Genomic DNA, 20,596 nt, shown 5'->3' with positions numbered 1-20,596 from the left:
ACCTCTTCCTCAAACAAGCTTAACTTGTCCTAATGAACTACAGCTACACTGTGCTAGAGCACGTTAGTTGTAGCTGCAGTGAATGACTGTCAGCTCTTTGGATGGTGAATTAGACAAGGGGAATGGTCTTTATAATGACTGTTTGTGCTCCCTTAAACTAAACTAAGGGAAAAGATGCCTAACTGCAACTGATGGATGATTCTTGCTCAAATTCACAAAACTTTAAATCTAGAATGAGATGTTTGTGAATGCTTTGGGGTCACATAAACTCTTCTAAACCAATACGTAACTATGACTTGCAGTGACTGAATGTTCAAACCTTTCAATCATAACAAGATTGATGACTCTTCCTTTTAAATTTTCAACCCAATGTCTCTGAATGTTTCATTCTGAGTGTACTTCTATGGTTCTGGAGAAGATTCCTAGTTCATGAACTACAGGCACAAAGAGTTTCAAGTCCAAGAAAACTGCCTTTATGAAATGCCTTATTATGCAAGGGCTCTTCTAACGATGCAAGGGTTATACAGGGGTCCTTGTTAAAGTGTGTAAGATTTGGGGCTTTTGTGTTCGTGGACTGAAACTAAATACGCACTAGAAAATCACGCTGCTTTAGTGGCACAGAACCGAAAAATTTCTCTCTTAGGAGCTCCCTGCAATAAGGGGCATGATTTAGACGGTGGGCTTTTCAAGAGACATCTCTAAAGTCAAAAGCTGTTTTAAAACCAACTTAAGATGTGAAAAGAAGTGTCTGAAAGCAGATCTGTTCACAGCTTTTTGCAGGCAAAGAGATACTTGATTTGTGGCTGATGTAAAAAAAAAAAAAAAAAATTTTTTTTCTTTTTATAAGAGTTCGTTGCTAGTCATCTTATTTAGACTGAACAGTTCCCTTGAACATTCTCTTAATATGTAATTATAATTGCTCAAGTAAAGCATAAAATGAAGCCATAATTGAATCAGAGTATTAAAATCTAGCTAAATGTCTTATCACCTTTCGTATTCTTTCATACACACTTTCCAAGAGCAAGAAACAGGAAAAAAAACCAACAGAATCCCTACCCATATATACTACTTATAGCAAGCATTTTGTGTAGGGAGTGCTGCAGATCTTTGCCTTATGGTAGTCACCAGCAGACAAGGAGAGATGCAGATTTATAAAGCTTTTATTTATTACTAATTTTTTCCAAAGTAATAGAATTGAAAAGTTTCTGGAAAAGCATGTGGTTTGACAAAACACTGAAGATTTATGAAATACTCATTCAACACCAAAGGAAAAAAGGTAATGGGTGGGAGAAGTTACACAGAAGTATTTTTCTTCATATTTTTCCCACTGGCAACCTAGATTGGAGAAGCAAAAAGGATTATTTTATAAAATGGTAGCATACTAGTAGTACTTCAATTTTGTGCACTGTGTAATGGCAGATGGTAAACCACCCATTGGAAAAAGCAAATGCCTGGTGGTTAAAGGGAAGCTAGATGCTTTTTTGAGTTAAAGTAGTTAAATGGGTGGAAGGGTGGGCAGAGAGGGGTAGATAGATAGATGACCCGATATATATGCATTATTGCTGTTACCTACCACGTGTTAAGAGCCGATTCCTAATGTCCTTCTGCTCTCGACTATTAGGTTTGCACCCTAGAAAAAAGAATACAAACAGTTGTGAGAGAGAAACCAAGGGAGCAAAGTACATAGTGCTTGAGCAGGAACTTTTATCAACTTAAACTTGTGTCTGTGTTACGGTTCGAAGGATAATTCTAATTGTACTTCCTAACCTTAGAATCTGTGCACTCCTGCATGTTGGGTATTTTTCAGTTTTGCAAAGGTAGAAAATAAACTTTGAGTGAATTAGAGACAAAATAATTCTTTCCTAAGTCTTCCTAATATATTTACCTATGCAATACTTTTGGTTATAAATAGAAGAGGATTCAGGCAATAAGCAGTTTAAGATATTAGTAATAAAGTTCTATGCTTCAAATGATAATGAGGTTGCTGTTGGAAACTGTCCTTTATACTTCCTGTAAATGCTTTGCGCTTGCTCAGCAATATAACTACAGATAAATTTCTCCTATGGTTATTTGAGACGTGTAAATGTTGAATGAATGAATGTATTTGTGGTTGATGAGTTTGAAAAAAATGGAACGACTGTTCATAGGACATAATCAGCTGGACTCCCCCTGCCAATATATCTGTATTTGCTAGGTGTCTCTGATAATTGACCCTGATGCACTTTTTACTGGTAATCCTTCAGAGTTCTGTAAGAATATGTGGCACAAAAGGAAGTTTACATATGCTAGAGATACAGTTTAAATTCTACGCATACATATTTTTCAACTATAGCTTGCAGGTATTCAACTCTTTTGGACAAGGCCCTGAAGAACCTTATCTAATCTAGAATTTAGCCGTGCTTTGCGCAGATGACTGGACGACATTACGTCCTGACAACCTTTCCACATGAAATTGTTCAATGACTATAATCTGTGACTATAATCTGTACAGTCAAGATATATGTCATGCTCTCAGGCAAATTTATTGTAAGGGCACATGGACAAGTAACCATAGCAGTTTGCAGAACCACTTCTGTAGTGCTTGATTTCCTAATAAGTTTCCAGTTTCCTGTTTTTTTTTTTTTTTTAAGGAGATAGGAAATACCTCTTCTCCAAGGCATGTTTCAATATCTGATTGTTTGCAGCACTTGTCTACCATGGCAGTGAAACCATCAGCAATTGTCTTTATTTGTTCTTCTGTCATCTGGGGCTTGCGTTTAATGAGGTTGACAAGCAATCTGAAAAAAAAGCCACAACACACAGTTAACGCTACCGGTTGTAGTTTGATTTCCCAATTTAAAACACGCCATTCTATGCAGGTACAGCTCATTTATGAGGTTTTTTTGTCACGTCTAGAGGAATCCGTGCCTATTTGTGACCCCAAACCCCCAGTCTACCACAACTGTCTGTTCGCTTTTTGTTATCCCAGTTACAGGTGGGGAAAAAACTTACTGAAATGATCTGTATGTTGCCTTAATTAAGTACATCATAAGCCTTGCACTGGCAGTGGACCTAACACAAAACTGGTCAGCTAAGACACTGATTTTATTTGAAGAAAATACCCTATTTTGCCTCTTCCAAACCACATGATGTTACACCCTGAGAAGCTCAGTACAAACACATAGTTCCACCTGGTTTTCTCTCTGTCACCCGTGAAGTCCCATTCAGATGACAAAGCAGGGGGTTTGTAGCTTCCTTCTGCCCCTGCCAAATGTTACACTCCAGAACCTTTTTCTACAAGGTATTTCTTTTAGCTTACTTCATGTGCCCTAATTCCCGTTCAGCAGGAGGAGCAGTGCACAATTTTTCATCAAAGTTGAACATGCCAGGGTCAAATGGTGGCGGCACATATTTGGCATCTACTCCCATGGCAGTGAAACATGGTCTCCTGTAAGCATAGGAGTCGCTGCAGCAATGTGAAACGTTGTCATTTATAGGTGTGGTCTCCTGTCTCCTGCACATATCCTGCATCACAATGCTCAGCTGGAAAGAGAAGGAAAGAAGGACAAATGTGAGTGACACCTTCTACAATAACAGAAGAAATATGTGATGTTTGTGTCACAATAGCATAGCTGGAAGTGGAAGCTGTTGGATCTAAACACCTGCTCAGAAATGGAATGGTCTTAAAATTCAAAATAAATACGTATTCCTGGAGTCGGGCATTTCTTAATCTGCAAACAGTCTGTCCACTGGGCTACAATCAGTAAGTACATGGGTTTTTTTAAGACACTGTTTAGCTTTTCCAAATGCAAGCTGCCGCAGACCCGGTGGATTTACTTTTGCTTTCTGAGGGAGAGCAAAGTTTAGGTAAAATTTTCACAAGCTACTTTAGACAACTACTATTTAGGTTCTCAAGTCCATTAAAAATGAACAGACTTCGAATTCTGTTAGGTAGATGCTTAGCTTGGGGCTTATGAAAAACCATTGCGAGTTGACTATCTCGGCAGAATTCAACATTTTTGAGAACAGAAGAAAACTCCAAGAGGAGTAGCGAGAATAAACAACTGTACTCACATATCCCTCAGCACAAGTTAGGCGTCTTTCTTCAGGCAGCTGGCAGCACTTATTACCAATGCCTGTCATTTTCTCTCCAATTTCAATCAAGGTATCAGTTGGTACCTGAGGCATTTTCTTAGTGTAGCGGATCAGAAGTCTGAAAAAGGCATATCGAAATGACTGTTTGCTCACATTTGAAGAATACTCAACTGAGGTAGACCACAGAAGTGAAAATAGAAGTGAAGACCAAAGAAATTTGTCCAATGCAGCCAGCATCATTGTTTACACTCAAGAATATTTATCAAGAATATTTACACTCAAGAAAGTACTTACGCTTTAAGAAAGTCTGGCGCGCCATGGGCAGTGAGGAGGTCACAGTTTGTCTTTACAACGCTCTGAGCTTCTTCAATATGTTTCTGTAATTCGTCGTGCTGCAAATAAGTATAAACTTATTAGGAATGTTAGAGCAGGACGTCCTGCTAACAGTCATACAAATATACCTTTTGACCTCTTTTAAATCTTATTGGCTAGAAGATACCCATTTTGCAAGGCCGATTGCTTCCGTATAGCCTGGAAGGCGTCGGCAGGACTTGATTCTCATGTGAGTCTTAAGTTCTAACAGAAATTCCGTTAAAAAGGCAGCAAGATTTTTGAAATTTAGTTTAAATTAATTACCCATTGGACTTACTTTCTAGACATTGGGGTTTGTTTGTTTGTTTAAATCAGGTGAATATTTTTCAAGTATAGGATTATCAATGGTGAGGGGAACATCCTCTTTCTATCCCTTGGCCAAAGCTGCCAGTGACTCAACTTGTGCTGTGACTCGTGTGCGATTCAGTTGAAGATTAGGAGACCTAAGTTTAGGCGTCTCTATGTGAGCTGGCCATGAAGGTTCCCATCATAATCCATGAGCAGCCATACTCAGTATAGGCAGTGGAGCCCATGGAATAATTCAGCTAACCAGCTATTAATCATCTTCTTCAGGACAAGCAGAATCACTTCTGAGAGACAGAGGCATCAGGCAGTTGAGTGAGACTAGTCTGAAATTCCGTAAGGTGACCCATGAAGTTAGGCTGTGATCTGAGAAAACTCCGTGTCCTTGTCACGGGCCCTGGACTGCTTCATCTCCCATCAGAACGCTAACCTCCCCCTGCAATTAGTCTCTCAAAATGCTTTCTGCCTGCTCTTCCATAGGAGCTTCTCAACCCAATTGTTTCATGATGGGTACCGACCAAGCATTCTAGTTATCTGCAAAACAAAGCTCTGCACCTACAGCAGTTGCGTAGCACGCAGCAGGGTCGGCTGTTTTGCAGCACTTTTCCAGGATTCTTTCATACCCCGTAATAACTCTCAGAATCAGCTGCGTGGAAAACTCAGGGTGTCTTCGTGAGTATTCATAAATTAATCTGAAAGACACACAAGCTGACAGAATTAGAGCTCCCTAATAACATGCTGCTTTCTTCATGCACAACACAGTAACTGACAATGACAGTTCCTCAGATGAGATCAGGTAAGGTGGACAATGAGCTTGGAATGCTGTTTGCTTGTTTAGTAGAATTTTTTGGTCATTTTTTTGTCTGCCAACAGGGCAAATGTGAGAGGAACAAAATAGTTCCCTGGGACAGAATACTTCTTAAGCAGATGAGGCATGTGGGCATGTACAAAGCCCTCGAATAAAAGAAAGGCACTGACAAATTCAGGTTTGATAAGTAGGACAATGCTGAACAGACACAGTCACAAAGTATGAATGAGAAAGTAGGGGTTTGACTAGGGTTGAAAGGACATTAGTTACATCGGACTTCCATGCGGTCATCTCTTATCTCCACATGCACTTGAAACACCCAAGGGGACAGTTTTTCCAGCGTGCAAAAGGTCATAGTCCAGAAAAGACAGAGGATCGTTTGCGGGAACATTCAAATACAAGCACGCATACTGTTGGCACTACTTACTCTGACAAGAATGGGTCATGGCCTGCCTCAAAGCTTTTACACACTTCCTTATCTTCTATGTATCTTGGAACTAGAGAAGGAAGATCTTCAGGTTTGTCATCAAAATCTGCTTCGATAATGCACTGGCTTCGTTCCACAATTGGCTTCTCACAACAGTCTTTGATTTTACTTGAGAAAACTTCTTGTTTAGAGCATATATAGGATATAAGCTCTGCCTGTAAAATTAAAACATACTATCAGACAAGCTATGAAATAATAATTTAAAGATAGATTAATTAATCTCCTCTCTCTTTATCAGACTCTTCCCTTTTTATCTGAGTCACCTATTTACTTGGCACTTTCCTAAAGAAATGCCTTCTCCATATAAAGAGAAATAATCAGAGGGACAGGCACATCCTGTGCATGTTGAGCACGACCTTCACAGGCGTGGGGGAGAATGTGGTTCCCTCCCTGATCTTAGAAACTTTGAGAAGACAAATTCTGGAAAGCCAAGGCAAGTCGTGGAGTGGCCTGTCACAAGGATGCCCGATTGATCTTGTCAGTCCTGTCAGGTGCCCAGCTCTGATAGAGGACAAAACATGGAAAAACCCCAGAGCTTCACAAAGCCAGCACTGGACACCAGTGGACTGAAAAAGTGTGTTTAAGTTCTAGCCAGACAGGCAATATTTAAATCGTCTCACTATTGCAGTTTTGCTAACCCTCCCATGCAAGCTGTTCTCTAGAGTTCATTGGCACTACAGGAAAGCTGGATTAATGGCAGTTCACACAACAGGACAGCAAAAAAAATTGTGGCCTTTTTGCCTCTGCTTTCTTTTGCTTTGTTTACGATTGATTTGAAGTGAGTCAATACCTTCAAACAATCTCCCTGATAAATGTTTTGATTTCAACCAAACACACATGCTATACTGTAGGTAACAGCTCCTTGCCCTCATGATCGTAAAGGGCTAGATCCGGAACTGGTCCAAGACCTAGTTCCAGTAACGATCAGCTGAGCTGACCATGAGTTTTTCAGTGGCTGAGGAACCTTCCAGCAGTGTTGAGTACAAGTACCCTGGACTGTGAATGAATTGCTGTGCAAATTATAGTCTTCCTAAACATTTTTCACGTATGTAAACATTTTTGAAAAATACTTAGCTTACCCTGTCATCCATGCACTCTACCATGTCCCCTTCACAGCACTCTTTGTAGATACCCTTAGTATCTTGTGCAACTTTAACAATTTCTACGAATGGAGCTTTGGGATATTTCTGGCTCAGGCGAGCAAGTTTACTAGGTGGAAAAGAAGAAAAATACACTTGTTTTAAAGCTCCGTATTGAACAGAAACCTTGCAAGTCACGAACACTTATGATACTGTAGATCAGCATTGTTGCAAGTAAATACTCATTCATTCTTCTCATCTAATCTCTGGTGGCTAGAAAAAAAGGGCAGCGACACCTGCACCAGTAACCCAGTGCTCCTTTAAAACAGACAAAAAGAAACAAGTTTGTGATTCTTCTGTTCTGAGCTGTCTATGTCAGAATCACACCGTAGAATTCCCCGTTGCTCTTGAGCGATGTACAGCATTTCTAGATTACTTAGCACAGACTTACACAGTCCTAATTAAACCTTTAAATCAAAGCAGACTATATCTAGTAAGGTAATCCTAGTCAATGTTAGTGTATTAGACTAGCCACAGAATGAAAGCCGTTCTCTGTGCTTAGGCAGGTGATCCGCTTATTAATTGCAAAAGTCTTACTCAATCTTAAAAACGCACCTTTGACAACAACTGTGATTCTCCCAAACTTGACTCTCTGATTGCTTTAAATTTCAAACTAGCAACTTACCTTGCTGATAACCAATGTGCCTATCGCTAAAAGCTGTAGGCATCGGAACGGGGCACAGCTTTGACAAAGACGTAGATTAAACACACTGGAATCTCTGGTTCTGAGTGGCACTCCATCAGTTCACTCTGCATCGCCTGGATTGGTTCTAGAGACGGTTTCATTTCTCTGGAACTCTCATGGCTGATCTTTTTACTAGTACTCGCTATCAGCCTGAATACACAGGCTCCCCTTTGCACCCAGACTTTATGCGGAAACCTGATCGGAATTAAATTCTACATTTAAATAAGGAGGCTAAGAAATCGCTGTTGGCCTAGTGTTGAAAGACTGACCCGCTGATCTCTATTCTGTTGGACAATGGTCCTCAGCCAAAGGTATGCGAGGAAGTACCATGAGTGCAGTTTTCAAACTCAGCATATGGAAGTGAATTATATATGCTGATGTTTTCCTCTTGAGTAGTTTCGGGTTTAGGTTAACAAGCCTACTTTTTATAAAAACTGATTGGAACTTACTCTGCTGTGAAAGTTCTCTCACCAAACTTCTTGAAGATTCCACAAGAATACTGCTGCTTCACACTTACTGTCTTGGCTCTTTCTCTTATGGCAGTTGCCTATAGTAACAGGATGCACATTGTCACATTAAACTGATTACATCTAATGGACTGAGAAAAAAGCAAATCTGAAAACCCCACTTCAGAAACACACCAGGTTCTGGTCCAGTTAGCTCTGATGAAAAGCCAAGCCAACTGCGAATTCCTTAGGCAGTCCTAACCAGTTTGCAATCAGCATTTAACTTCTAGTCTATACACTGTACCCTTACGGCACGGTGCAATTCTTCTATGCACATGCTGCTGTTCACCAAATACTTCAATTTCATTGAAACCCTGTGGTTTCAAAGGGGCGTAAGTTGCCTTTCAAAGCACCACAGTGATTACACAGCAGTCACTGGTACTGGGTTTGAGACAAAGGGAAAGTTTGGCTCGTGCCATTCTCAAGGTCAACATGAAATCTTGGCTACAGTTCTCTAAAAAGCAAAGCTATGTGGAAGTCACCTGCTATTGATTCATAGGGCTAACACATGATTAATCCTAACCCTTCTCTGCAAGTTCTTCACGCAAAGATTTGCATGAACAGGAAGACTGTACCCGTTTCTAACTCTTTCTCCTCCATTTGCTTGGGCAACAAAGAGGGGAAGAAGAGGAGAGACCTCTCATACACCTACATGTTGGATGTGGCGATGGCACGTTAGGCACGTTAGATCTGTCTTTCCCTAGTGCCTCTTCGGTAGCATGCCTTCTCGCTACCGTTTACCACAGATGAAAAATCCCATGTGCTACACATTATTTGGATTCAGCACATCTGTGCAATACTCATAGCTGCCTGATAATGTATTAGCAAGGGGACAAAAAGACCAGCTTAATTATCTACAGTTTGATTCTTCTGTTTTTTCACTTTAAAAAAAAAAAAAAGAATTTATTGACCATCTTAGTTTCTATGAAGCCATATACAAATGGCTTCACTGAACCATACATGGTTTACTGAAAACCACCATGGGAAGACACAATTTTTGAACTATAAACCATAATTTAACATTAGCCTTTTAAAGTCACTTCTCGCTCTAAAGAGAATTGCTGCTAAGATCAGAAGAGACCTTTATGTAGCAGACCAGTTGCTTAGTTTTCATCCACAGTGAAAAATTCGATATACCTTTTCATCCAAGCAAGCACCGACATCACTCTCTTTGCAACAGCTTTGAAGTGCATGTTCATATTCAGCAGCCAGACTGAGGATTGTTGGGGCATACAAGAAGGGGTTTCTTCTTGCAACAGTATAGATGAAACTGTAAGGAAAAGGAAAACCTAAGTTACATATTCCAATGACAACAGCAAATGGCATTAAATTTCTTACAGCTTCTACGACTTTTATTTCTAGTTTAGAAATGTAATCTGCTTTCCTAACATAATGCCTACTAATGGTAAATGCTCTGCTAAATCTCACTGTTTCCAAAGCAGGACTCAAAAACAATGATGGAAGGATGAACTCCTTATATTGTCAGCCACTTAGTTTGAGTTACATATGCTTTTTTAAAATGCATTGTCAAATACTTGAAAATTCTGACTTTGAGTGAAAAAAATTAATTTATGGCCATTTCACCAAGATTTTATTGCCAATTTTTATTCCTTTTACTGTTATCTTTCTTCGTCCTTTCCAATTACAATGGGGGTAGTGGGAGCAAGTCAATTATTAAATCAATATTGGAAACACTATGGTTTTCCAGGGTTTTTTGGGAATAAAAAAAAGTCCCCCAAGATTTATAAAATGTGATCCCTTAAAGCCCATTTTTGAACGGAAAAACCTGCTCTAGCATGGAATGAAAAAACGTGATCAGAGCTTCGGATATTTAACGATTGAGCAACTGTTTTATACATGCAGATATGAGGTTGAATACTTGCAACTTTTTCAAATGTCCTGCATGTCCACACACTCTGTATAGCTTGGGGATCCCTCTTCTGCACAACTGAATATTTAAAAGAGTACAAAATGGCCATTTTTCTTACTGTCCCAGCAATGACACCCGGTTGTCCTGGTACTCCTTGCATATCACATCATTAGCTGGTCTTTGGTACGGCTGAACAAAATCTGGTTGGGCAACTTTAAATGTCAGGAAACACTCATTTCTTTCAGGATCAGCTTTACTGCAGCAGTCAGCCATTGCACCATATGAGTCACGGAGCTTTTCTACTTGGCAGATTTCATCCAGGAAAATGGAAGGCTAGAAGGAGAGAGAGATGCTGAGGGTCAGAATTATTGTTTATAGACAGTGTAATGTACATTCTATTTATCTGTAAAAGAAAACCCAGATTGAAAAGTAAATACATTTTTACTGGATACGATTTAGACCATAAATCAGAATAATCCATTTTTTCAATGCAATTGCATAAAGTTTTTTTTTATGTGCTCCAATATCAAAACTGTTACAATGCTTTATTGAAAAAAATAATTGTGATTATAATTTAAAATACTGTGTGCAAGACAGTGATCTCCTTTTACTTATAATTTGACTAAATCAAATTTTCAGATTAATTGAAGCAGGATTTGATTTTCTACTTGATGATCAGCTTGGGAAAGCTTTAGGAAGAACTAATGTATTCATGTCGTTTGGTCTGAATGTCAGAGCTCACAAAAACACAAGCATCTAACTTTCTGAAGGGCCAGGCTGAACCTGCTAGACATCCAGGGATCTTACGTACCTGCAAACTTCTTTTCTTACCTGATCTTAGAGGAGTTTTTTTTAAGACTTCTTAAACTAAGTACCTTAAATTAGCACACATACCTTTTCAAGACACCCCAGTGTGAAAACCCACACGCTTGGGTCAGTTTAATACCTAGACTTAGACCTGTATTTTACAGCTGGGGTATTTGTACTAAATGCTAACGTTTATTTCCAGGCAATGCCAAACTTAATGTGCCAAAGCGTGGTCTTTGGGCTCCAACATATGGCTCCACAGATCAGTTAGGCACTTCTGCAAGGCAGAGTTTCAGAACCTGACAAAAGCAAGCTCTTTGTTTTTGCACTAAAATCTGAGCATTGGCCGATGACAACAGCAACACCTGAAAGGATCAGGTATGAATCCTCAATGAGGATGATTCTGGTAGCTGCACAGAACGAGGAGAAACACAATACCAAAGGATTCACTGCCTACCAGTGATTTTGCGCACTCAGGAGCATCCTCATTGGCCACACACTTCTGTGCCAGATCAACAACATCCTTCACCAGCTTAGACAGTCCGTCATAAGAACATCTCTGGAGATACTGGGCAAATGTGATCATTGTACTGAAACACAAAGCACATTTTGGAATCAGAGATAAGAAACAGAACAGTCAATATTTTCGAAGGTGCTTCCGGATTCAAATTTCTTTGTTCAAATGACATGCACAAATGCTTAAACAGAGTAGCATGAAGAGCACAGTACTGGATCCCATATCCTTCCTCTTCTCGCCTCCTTTCTGAAACATGTTTTTAACCTCACTTCCCAAAACCGAAAGTCTGGAATAATAGATTAGAAACAAAACAGAAAAGACTGTGATTTGAGTTGTCTCCCGCTTTTACCAGCATATTTGTAAATGCCATAAACTAAGCTGGTTTTTGCCATTGTTACAAATTACGATCTTCAGGCTGCCTTCTTTCAGAGGTAGTTATGTTCCTGTCAAGGCTCTCTGCCGTTCCCAAAACCAGTTTCAAAAGAAAATCATTCAATTGTCTCAGAAAACCTGTCACAGGTTTGTTTTTTCATGGTGGTTTGGTGGTTTGTTGGTTTTTTTGTGGTAATGTCTCAATGCAGCATAATTCCTCTCCATCCTAAGGTTATCAAAACTGTATTACTGATGCCTATTTTCTTTTCACATGAGGAACACAGGTTTTCTCATAAGGTTTGCAGGGAGTTCTTTTTCCAGAGAGCAAGAAAGTCATTGTGACTTTTGCCAGTCTTAAAATATTTATAGGCTTTGTATACTAACAGTAAGAAGGCTAACTCAATGCCACGCTTCAGTGAGACATAGACACTCTTCACTAGCTCATACAGTGTGTTTTAGCTTCCCTTTTTTGTCCCATATCAACGGAGATAGAAAACAATCAGAAAACGTAAGCTGAACATTCACTTACACTGCCTTAAATGTCTCTTCCTTCAAATCATTGTAGCGATGGGCAATCTCACTCTTGTGCCCTAGGAGGAAAAACAAAGAGAACAATGATGCTCACTGTCACATTGGCTGTGCTAGACCCCTTAAAGAACAGATCCTGGGCACCTTGGGCCAGATTTTCGGAAGTGTTCAGCATTCACCCGGCTCTTACACTTAAGGGAGTAATATCATTGTTTTGAAACAGACCAAGCTAATGCTGAGCACTTGTAAAATCCCACCTTTGGGTACACCATCCTGGGTAATCTGTGCTGCTTTTCTGGGAACGTCAATCTAAAGCTTTCTTCAGGCCACCTTGAACTCTTTGTTGTCTCAAATGACCGTTCTTGTACATTTGTCTGCAGATACCTAACTCTTATGCACGCCCATCTTTCTGAAGGAACCCAAGCATGGGATTTTTAGGATTCTAACAATATTTACCTCTGTAAGCACGTACTTAATTCAGATACTCAAAATGACTGCTGTACCTTACTATTAAGGGTTAGCAAACGTGTCCTTTGCATAACCAACAACATTATCATGCCTGCACTACAAATAAAGGAAAGCAGCTGCAGTTTGATTAGAGCAAGCATTAGTAGAATTTTCTCTTTTTGAACACAAAATTATTGACTTGGCAGATTCATATTCTTGTTCCACCCAGCGCACATCATCTGCGCTCTTCACGAGAAGGAAAGCAGATTAATCTCTTCACTTGCTCCTGATGGTAACAAATACAGGTTGTAGTTATGCCTCGCTCTTGGCAGGGAGACTCCCACAAGATTTTCCAAACAGATACTGAGGCATATGGCCACACTAATGAATGAGCTAGAATGGGGCAGTCATTTGTTCTAGAAATACCATTCAGGAGCATTTAGAAAACATGAAGAGTAATTCCTTTACCTAATGGAATATACCTGCTTTGATAATAAGGGTTTCAGTGCAGAAAATTGTAATTTAAAGATTTTTTTGCTGCTGTTCACTGGCATTTCCAGCCAGCTCCTGAAAACTCAGTTTTGTTAAATTTGGGTGTTTTCATGGTTCAAACAAAACCCAAAAATATCAGTGGAAAAATATCTAGGACTGCCTGCAGAAATATTCGTTTGACCAAGGTCTAAAGTTTTATAATACAGGGAGAAATGACACAATGAGGAGTTTTTGGCTAGCCTTCTAATAGCCCAGACTGAGATGTAGATTTCTGGATTGTTTACCTACTCATGGGAAAACCGTTGCCTTTAATTGGTGAGGAGCTCACTTATGAACTACCATTCAAAAGACAGCACTTCGAAAAGCACAGTGCATCTGCTTTCTCCATCCTGGAAAGTAACAGATTCTGAATAATCAACATCTGTTCATGCACTACACTGATGTTGCAAAGGGACGTCACCAAACTTACTCGCCCGGCTAAGTGAAGTTGACTGGAGTGTTCTACTCATCTCCTCACCATTTCTTCATTTAGTTGCTTTTCAAGTCAATCAGATTTTTCTGTTCTCTTTGGATCAGACTTGCAAGAATTGTTTGTGCAATTGCATTAAAGGCATTAAATTGATATAACAAAGACTGCAAAGACAACTAATTAGTCCTTTCTTACCTGCCTCTCGAGCAACTCTTTGCAGATTCCTGGATCTGGCAGAACTTAAGAGGAAAATGAATGAAATTAACGTTACCCACTTCATGGTTGCAGATTATGAGGTGGGCTAAATTGCTCAGAAATGCTAGGAAGATTGAAGGGAAAGCGTTTGCTTATATACCCTTTACTGCCCGTGTCTGTAAAATATTAACCATAGAGCTGGCATTTGTAGATTTCCATTTGGTCTGAAGAAGATTACAAAACTTGGACTGTCCTTGCCAAAAATGAATTTGATATTATTTGTTTATTATGTGTTACTCTGGGCCTTTTTGTCCTGAAAAGGTTGAACCTTCCAGCACCCAAATAGATAAAGTTTTGCGTAAATTTCCTTATCAAATAACAAACAAGGAGTTCAAGGCATCAGACAAAAAAGTCATCAAGTCTAATCCTATAGCTGTGCTTTTTTTTTTTTTTTTGCTAGTATTTGTTCAAAAGCAAAGCAGGTTGGTATTGTACATTAACAATTCACCCAGATAGGACTCAGTCCGCATACTCGCTTGTAATTAGAGAATTTTACCTTTAAATCACTTCACAAAGATGAGATGGCTCATCTAGACTTTGGTATAAAAAATACAGATTGGTAAAATACAGCAATGAGCGCAAAGATACAGGTAAAGAGCATCTCCAACTTCAGCTGGCTTCCGAATTCTTAAAGAAAGAGAAGGTAAAAGTGTGGAACAGGTACCAAGGAATCCGAATCTCACAATATATGTAGCTCCCAAGGGGAACAATTTCACGCAGACAACAGATCTGTGTCAGTGAGTTGGAACTGACACTTTTACACTGTACAAGACTGCATCTCACTCCAAATTTTGGGACATACACTTAGGGTAACTTCCAAGAGGAAGGCTGCTCAAACGGCCAAAGGGCTGAGTTGGGCACCTGATTGGTTAGGTCCCGTTCTGGTTTTCTGTGGGTACTGCTATTCATCAGGATCCACAAAACTGCCAAATACCTGTGTAAACATTTGCAAGAGCTGTCATTTCATAATTTTTGCAATTCCTTATTTGGGCTGACATCCTCCCAATAGTATTCTCTTACTTAAGCACCGCTCTCGTCTTCAAAAAATTTTCTATTGATGAGTGGGTAACTCAGGAGATCAGACACAGGAAGAATTGTGAAGTTTGCACAGAGCCCCGGGACATGCAATAGAATTGAAATTATTTTTCCAGAACACTCAGTGAGAGGCTTAAAAAAAAAATACAAGTATAAGGTTGGATCCTTACGGAGTGCAAAGTGATAACAGTACCACAGTGGGAAATACTATGATTTACTTTTAATGAACTTCTCTCTCTGGTGGCTGGATGTCAACCCACACAACTACTCTCGGTGCGTTGCTGGAGGTCGTGCTCTGCCTCGCAACTCATTGCTTCTTGTAGCAAGTACCCACCTGGTATAGCTTAGAGCAAGGTCTTCTAACACTTCCTTAGTCTTTAAGGTTCCCTTTTCTACTCTGTTTTTTTTTCTCAAGTCAGCAGTTTTGCCACAACTCTGTATTATTCCTACTGGGAGTAGTATGATTAATTCAATTTTAAGTTTTCTGGAAATTTGACAAAACAAAACAAAAAACCCAAGACTTCATTTTGTTTCTGAATTTGAGTTTTTAAACATGTCTTAAATAAATCAAATGACATGTCTAAGCAGAAAATATTTGCAGGCAATTTTCATTAGAAAAATGTCAAGGCAATGCATCTTGTCTTTCAGAAAGACCATTCTGTTCTCCATGAGTAACCACATAAAACTTAGATGAGTTTACAGAATAGTTTGATACAATGAAATATGTACTAGCTGCTGCTTTTGCAAAAAAGTCTTGCATTTTCCTAAGTCTGCTCCTGATATCTTTGCAGGTGAAAAACAGCATTCTTGTTAGTGACTTAAAGGAACAAGGCTCTCTTTTGGGAATTAAAGGTTATCTGGCTAACTCTTACATGAAGGATGGTGGGGGAAAGCCAAATTTGCAGAAAAGCACCCTTGTTTTGTCATAATGTTAGAAATAGGGATTATTTTCAGGTGGTTGTAGCAAAATACCAACTTTCTGGAGAATGATGGGAATAATGATGAGCAATCTGGCCCTTTCAGACCTGTGCTGCTATTTAGCCTAACGAAATCCTGGGAAAGAGCTGGTTAAACACTTCAGTCTGTAATTGGTTTTACTGACCATATCCCTCTGTCAAAGAAGAACCCATCACTAAAACCTGGATCTTTTTGATTAACCTGTAACCTTCAGAATGGCTGAAGACTACCTAGCATTTTTTTGCACAGTCCCTTAAAACACTGACGCTTGGCTATATCAGCATTCTGAGTTTGGAAACTTCTGCACACATTTGGCATAGATATAAATGGTGAGAGGTGGAATGGTGGATACAGGGGTTTAACAATACTTCTTCCAAGATCTCAGATAAAATGAATGCAAGGAGCTAACTCAGCAATCAGACAAGTACCTTCTGACCCAATGAAAGCCACTGTAAAAATGGAATATAACTTTACCACCAACATCAGCTTGATTTACCTCCGTCTTGAACCTGTGTCTTTTTTCAAATCTTAACAGAGCACTCGGTGAGATGTAAACACACATTTAGGTGTCTCGTTGATAACCATACAGTGACTGTAAAAGGCAACCAGACTGGAACATTGCCCAAGTCTAAGTGGTGAAAAAATGTGGTAGTGGCAAATCGTGCCTTAGAACAGCTCCTGAAATGCTCTCAGGCTGTATCCAAGCAGCCTTCAGAAAATGACAGCCAAGGACTGAGAGGGGAAAGTATTTTCTGTTATGTTGAAATTTAGCACAAGAAAAAGTCTCGATATGTAATGTTGCATCTTGAAAGCTATCTGGAATTTTCCCCTGCGGCATTGTGCAGTGTTAGCAAGAACACTACTGGTTCCCTAGAGTTAATATGTAAGTTTGTAATACAGGGTCCATGTTTATTTCTAGATATCTTCTGTTGTCTGTCCTGTACTTCATGCCAACTTTTCATATAACTGCTGAAAGAGAGATCTGAACTCCAATGCTGATGTTTGTTTAACAATATTAAATATTATACTGAGCTTCCTGTTACTCAATTCTTCCATACTGCATTGAGTACACTTTCAACAAAGTTATCCCGGTATTACAGAAAGGACGTATCCATTGCATTTTAAGAAATGCATTTTCACACACATTTATGTCTAAATTACAGATGGTAACTAGTGTTATTTCAGATGTGGGGGACCAATGGACAGTAATTCTTAGAGTAATTGACCTGGAAAAAAAGGACGCATCATTTAAAAATATTCCCTCATACTGTGCTGTGCAAAGTGAAAGAGTAGATACGAAGTGGATTACTTCATTCTCAGACTCCTGCTGGAGAAATACTTTCCGGATACCTATTTAACCAACTTCTGTTTGCATATGGCCAGGCTTCATTTTGTGCTGTGTGCTCTCTTATGCTGGATACAACATAATCAGGAAGGATGAAGAGATGCCATGGTAGAGCCATAGCTCTTAAGGAATTTCTGAGCCATTAGTTTTACAATAACACCTCCTTTATCAGAGAATACCCACCCATTCACCTCTATGTTCAGGTGGTTTGCACTTGAAGGAGATTGCAGGAGAGTGGAAAGCATTCAGAAATCAAAGGGAAAGCTATTCATATTTCACCGGGATTAAGGTTCCCACTGAAAGTTACACAGATGTGGACCAAAATGTACTAAAATTGCATGAGATTTTTGAGTAACAGATTTGATAGATCATTGGAACAACTGCCAGAGCACTTTTGGAAATTAAGTCCTTTTTGAAGTGATCTCTCAAAAACCAAAGGCTGTTAGTAACCCTCTAATTTTGTGGCCCTCAGTTTTATTTACTGCTGTTTCTTCTTTGTTTTAAAGACCAAAAGTTTTGTTTGTATGAATGGACCATGAGGTACACACCAAACCTGGAGACCTTCATGTGCCAGGATCACAACTACTGCCAGTAACCGGAGTTCTGTTTTGGAGGTGGTTTTGTTCTTTGTTTTACTTGGGCTTTTTACGTATCTAATGATAACACGAAGGAGGGCAGCCAACTAGCAATTTCTTTTCTTCCTCAAAATGAAAAGTACCCTTCTGCCAAAGCGGATGGAACCAGCAAAAAGAATGCTACTTCTCATCTGTCTGCAGGTGGAAGTGAGATAATGCTGAAAAAGGTGTCACCATCTCCTATTTCCAGTCCTGTGCCTACAGACATGTTGCTTGGCTGTTTTTTTTTTTTTTTCTCCATTGGACAGTAGCTCATTTTTTAAACAACTGTAATTATCAGTATATCTCTAAATAAATGTCTGTAGTTCTGGAGACATGGTCAGGTACCAGTCTTTTCCTGCTCTGGTGCATTATGTTTGCTATTCTTATCACTGATGTTTGGCTCCTGTGCAAAACAAGTCAAACATCTCAAACAGATATATGCCTTTTATTTGAACAGAGATGGACTCATAGATATAAAATGAGCAAGAAGGCCCATCTGATGAGCAAACATAAATGTGGAAAGGATTTGATCACTGTAGCAGAATAGACAGAGACCTGTTAAGGTGTAGCTAACAGCATTCCATGACAGGGCATATCTTCTGGGCACGTCCCCTGTTCTGATGCTAAGCCACTCATCTGCAGTTTTACAGCATTTTCTTTCATTAAAATAAGCATTTTTAAATCAACCAGAATGACTACTCATAATCTCACTGCACCTAAATAATTCAAACATCTAATTCCAACAAGCTCAATTTGTAATTTACTGTCTTATTCCTGTAGTCTTCTGCTGGAACAGATTCAGGACTACGAATCTGCATCCTCAACACCGAAATAGTTTCATGCCAAATACTTCATGCCAAAATCCAGAACACAGACAAGAGTGGCCAGAACGTGCAGTATTCGGTGCTTTCTTCAAAGTGAAGGAGAAAGACCTCAGACAGGGTAACATGCAGACCTCATCGTCCCCTCTATGCTCTTGCTCTATCATCAAGTCCATCCGGAAAGCAGGCATTGTTTTAATTATGCTGAAAAGCATACAAAAAAACCAATGGTTTTCATACCTGTATGAAAATGTTTTGTATTGTTATGTATGGTGGCTGTATGTTTTCCAGATTGCAAAGTTAAGCTTGAATTTGATAACCTGATTGCATCGTTTGACATTATACCTTCCAAAGTCCATCTCAAGACACACGCACACACACATATATGAATGACTCTGCTTTTTTAAGTTATTCCTTTCTTTTTGCTTAGGTAGTCCCCTAATTACCTGTTAACAAGGCATTTACTGCGGCAGGGGTTGGAAAAAGGTTCTTTCACAGCATGCTAGCCCAAAAGGCCTTGGGAAGGCCTCGCAAGCAGACGGAGGAGAAGCCAGTGCAAGTCAGTGGTCTTTCAACATCTTGTTGACCAGGTCTCAGTAGGCTGCCTATTTCACTATGCTTATATTGTCAATATTACAGTTTCTCATTTACGGGACTATAAGGATTTATAGCTTCATTACAGTGAATTCAGTGCTGCTTTCCCTGAAGTGTTCGTCAGACGCTTACTTTCAAGTGCACAGTTTGAAAATGATTCATGCATGGTCTTCTGTTTGAGTTTTTCTGCTAAGCTGTTAGCCTCTTGGTTATATTAGGCTTCAGACAATACACGCTTTGCCTGTTCTTCCTATTTTGTCCTTTACTTCACTGGCAATGGTAGTGATATTAAGACTGCCAGCATCAGGCTTCTGAGTCAGCTTTTTCCTATTCGCTGTGGCATTTATGTATATTCCTTTGTTGCTGTGCTCTTTAGCACAGTATCGAGAAGTTTACCCAGTAGTTTACCTTCACTATTTGACTGGCTGTGATATAATGAAGATGCAAGTAAATGTCTGTTTCCTGCCAAGTTGCGCCAACCGGCTCCAAACCAATGACTGCAGTACAGTACCCGTTGAAATGCTATGTTGCTTTGCTTAGAGTAATCCCTGCAGCAGTATCTGACAACACCTATCACTTCCAAAAACCTAGATAATGGTTTACGGTAATGAGATCATTTATGTGCATTCCTAAGGTATACCGAGCTCTACTGGGAACGTTGCATACTTTCATTGTCTGGCCCTTGATTTTCCTATATATGACATAGCTATTTACCAGGTCTTTCATCTCTCTTTTAGTGATCTGCATATGAGAAGTCAAAATGGCTCTAACGTACTTTTCAAGAACAGCTTTTCTCAGGAATATGTGTTTAATAGTATATTGCTTATACATGATGCCCTTTTTCATATGCAGATTTTCCAACTATCCTTATAGTAGCAATTGTGACTCTCTGCTCAGAGCTTATTCTTGTTCTTTCAAGTTCCTGCCTTCAATCTCCTATGTCATTGCTTTAAATGATGCTTTCCCTTAGGAAGAAAAATGCATTTTTCATAGCTTTCTCTTTGTGATCTAGGACTGCTGTGTGAGAAATCATCTATACGCATCTCACAGGATCTCAGTTTTAGCTCTGCTACTGCAAGAACATCATATACCAGTG

The 20,596-nt window shown here is 39.4% G+C and overlaps 1 protein-coding gene across 4 annotated transcripts in view; it reads right to left on the bottom strand.

The window, feature by feature from the left end:
* ALB (albumin) overlaps positions 1 to 20,596 on the bottom strand; it is a 36,475-nt gene that overhangs the window by 806 nt on the left and 15,073 nt on the right. Inside the window, exons 2-17 of one of the 4 annotated variants that reach the window (XM_075501336.1) lie at positions 15,501 to 15,650; positions 14,072 to 14,115; positions 12,470 to 12,530; positions 11,509 to 11,641; positions 10,363 to 10,577; positions 9,512 to 9,644; positions 8,318 to 8,415; positions 7,124 to 7,253; positions 5,985 to 6,199; positions 5,309 to 5,441; positions 4,369 to 4,466; positions 4,054 to 4,192; positions 3,299 to 3,522; positions 2,645 to 2,777; positions 1,574 to 1,630; positions 1,151 to 1,335 (exon numbers count right to left, since the gene is read on the bottom strand). In XM_075501336.1, coding sequence (XP_075357451.1) covers positions 1,580 to 1,630; positions 2,645 to 2,777; positions 3,299 to 3,522; positions 4,054 to 4,192; positions 4,369 to 4,466; positions 5,309 to 5,441; positions 5,985 to 6,199; positions 7,124 to 7,253; positions 8,318 to 8,415; positions 9,512 to 9,644; positions 10,363 to 10,577; positions 11,509 to 11,641; positions 12,470 to 12,530; positions 14,072 to 14,115; positions 15,501 to 15,650 — 1,957 coding nt within the window. In that variant the 3' untranslated portion in view covers positions 1,151 to 1,335; positions 1,574 to 1,579. Of the gene's footprint in view, positions 1 to 1,150; positions 1,336 to 1,573; positions 1,631 to 2,644; positions 2,778 to 3,298; positions 3,523 to 4,053; positions 4,193 to 4,368; positions 4,467 to 5,308; positions 5,442 to 5,984; positions 6,200 to 7,123; positions 7,254 to 8,317; positions 8,416 to 9,511; positions 9,645 to 10,362; positions 10,578 to 11,508; positions 11,642 to 12,469; positions 12,531 to 14,071; positions 15,066 to 15,500; positions 15,651 to 20,596 lie in introns of those variants that run through there. The other 3 variants (XM_075501338.1, XM_075501337.1, XM_075501339.1) reach the window with 3 other exon arrangements.

Source organism: Mycteria americana, chromosome 4 (genome assembly GCF_035582795.1).
Source record: "Mycteria americana isolate JAX WOST 10 ecotype Jacksonville Zoo and Gardens chromosome 4, USCA_MyAme_1.0, whole genome shotgun sequence".
NCBI lineage: Eukaryota > Metazoa > Chordata > Aves > Ciconiiformes > Ciconiidae > Mycteria > Mycteria americana.
Note: the sequence above shows the minus strand (reverse complement) of the source record. Positions and strands in the feature narration are given on the sequence as shown.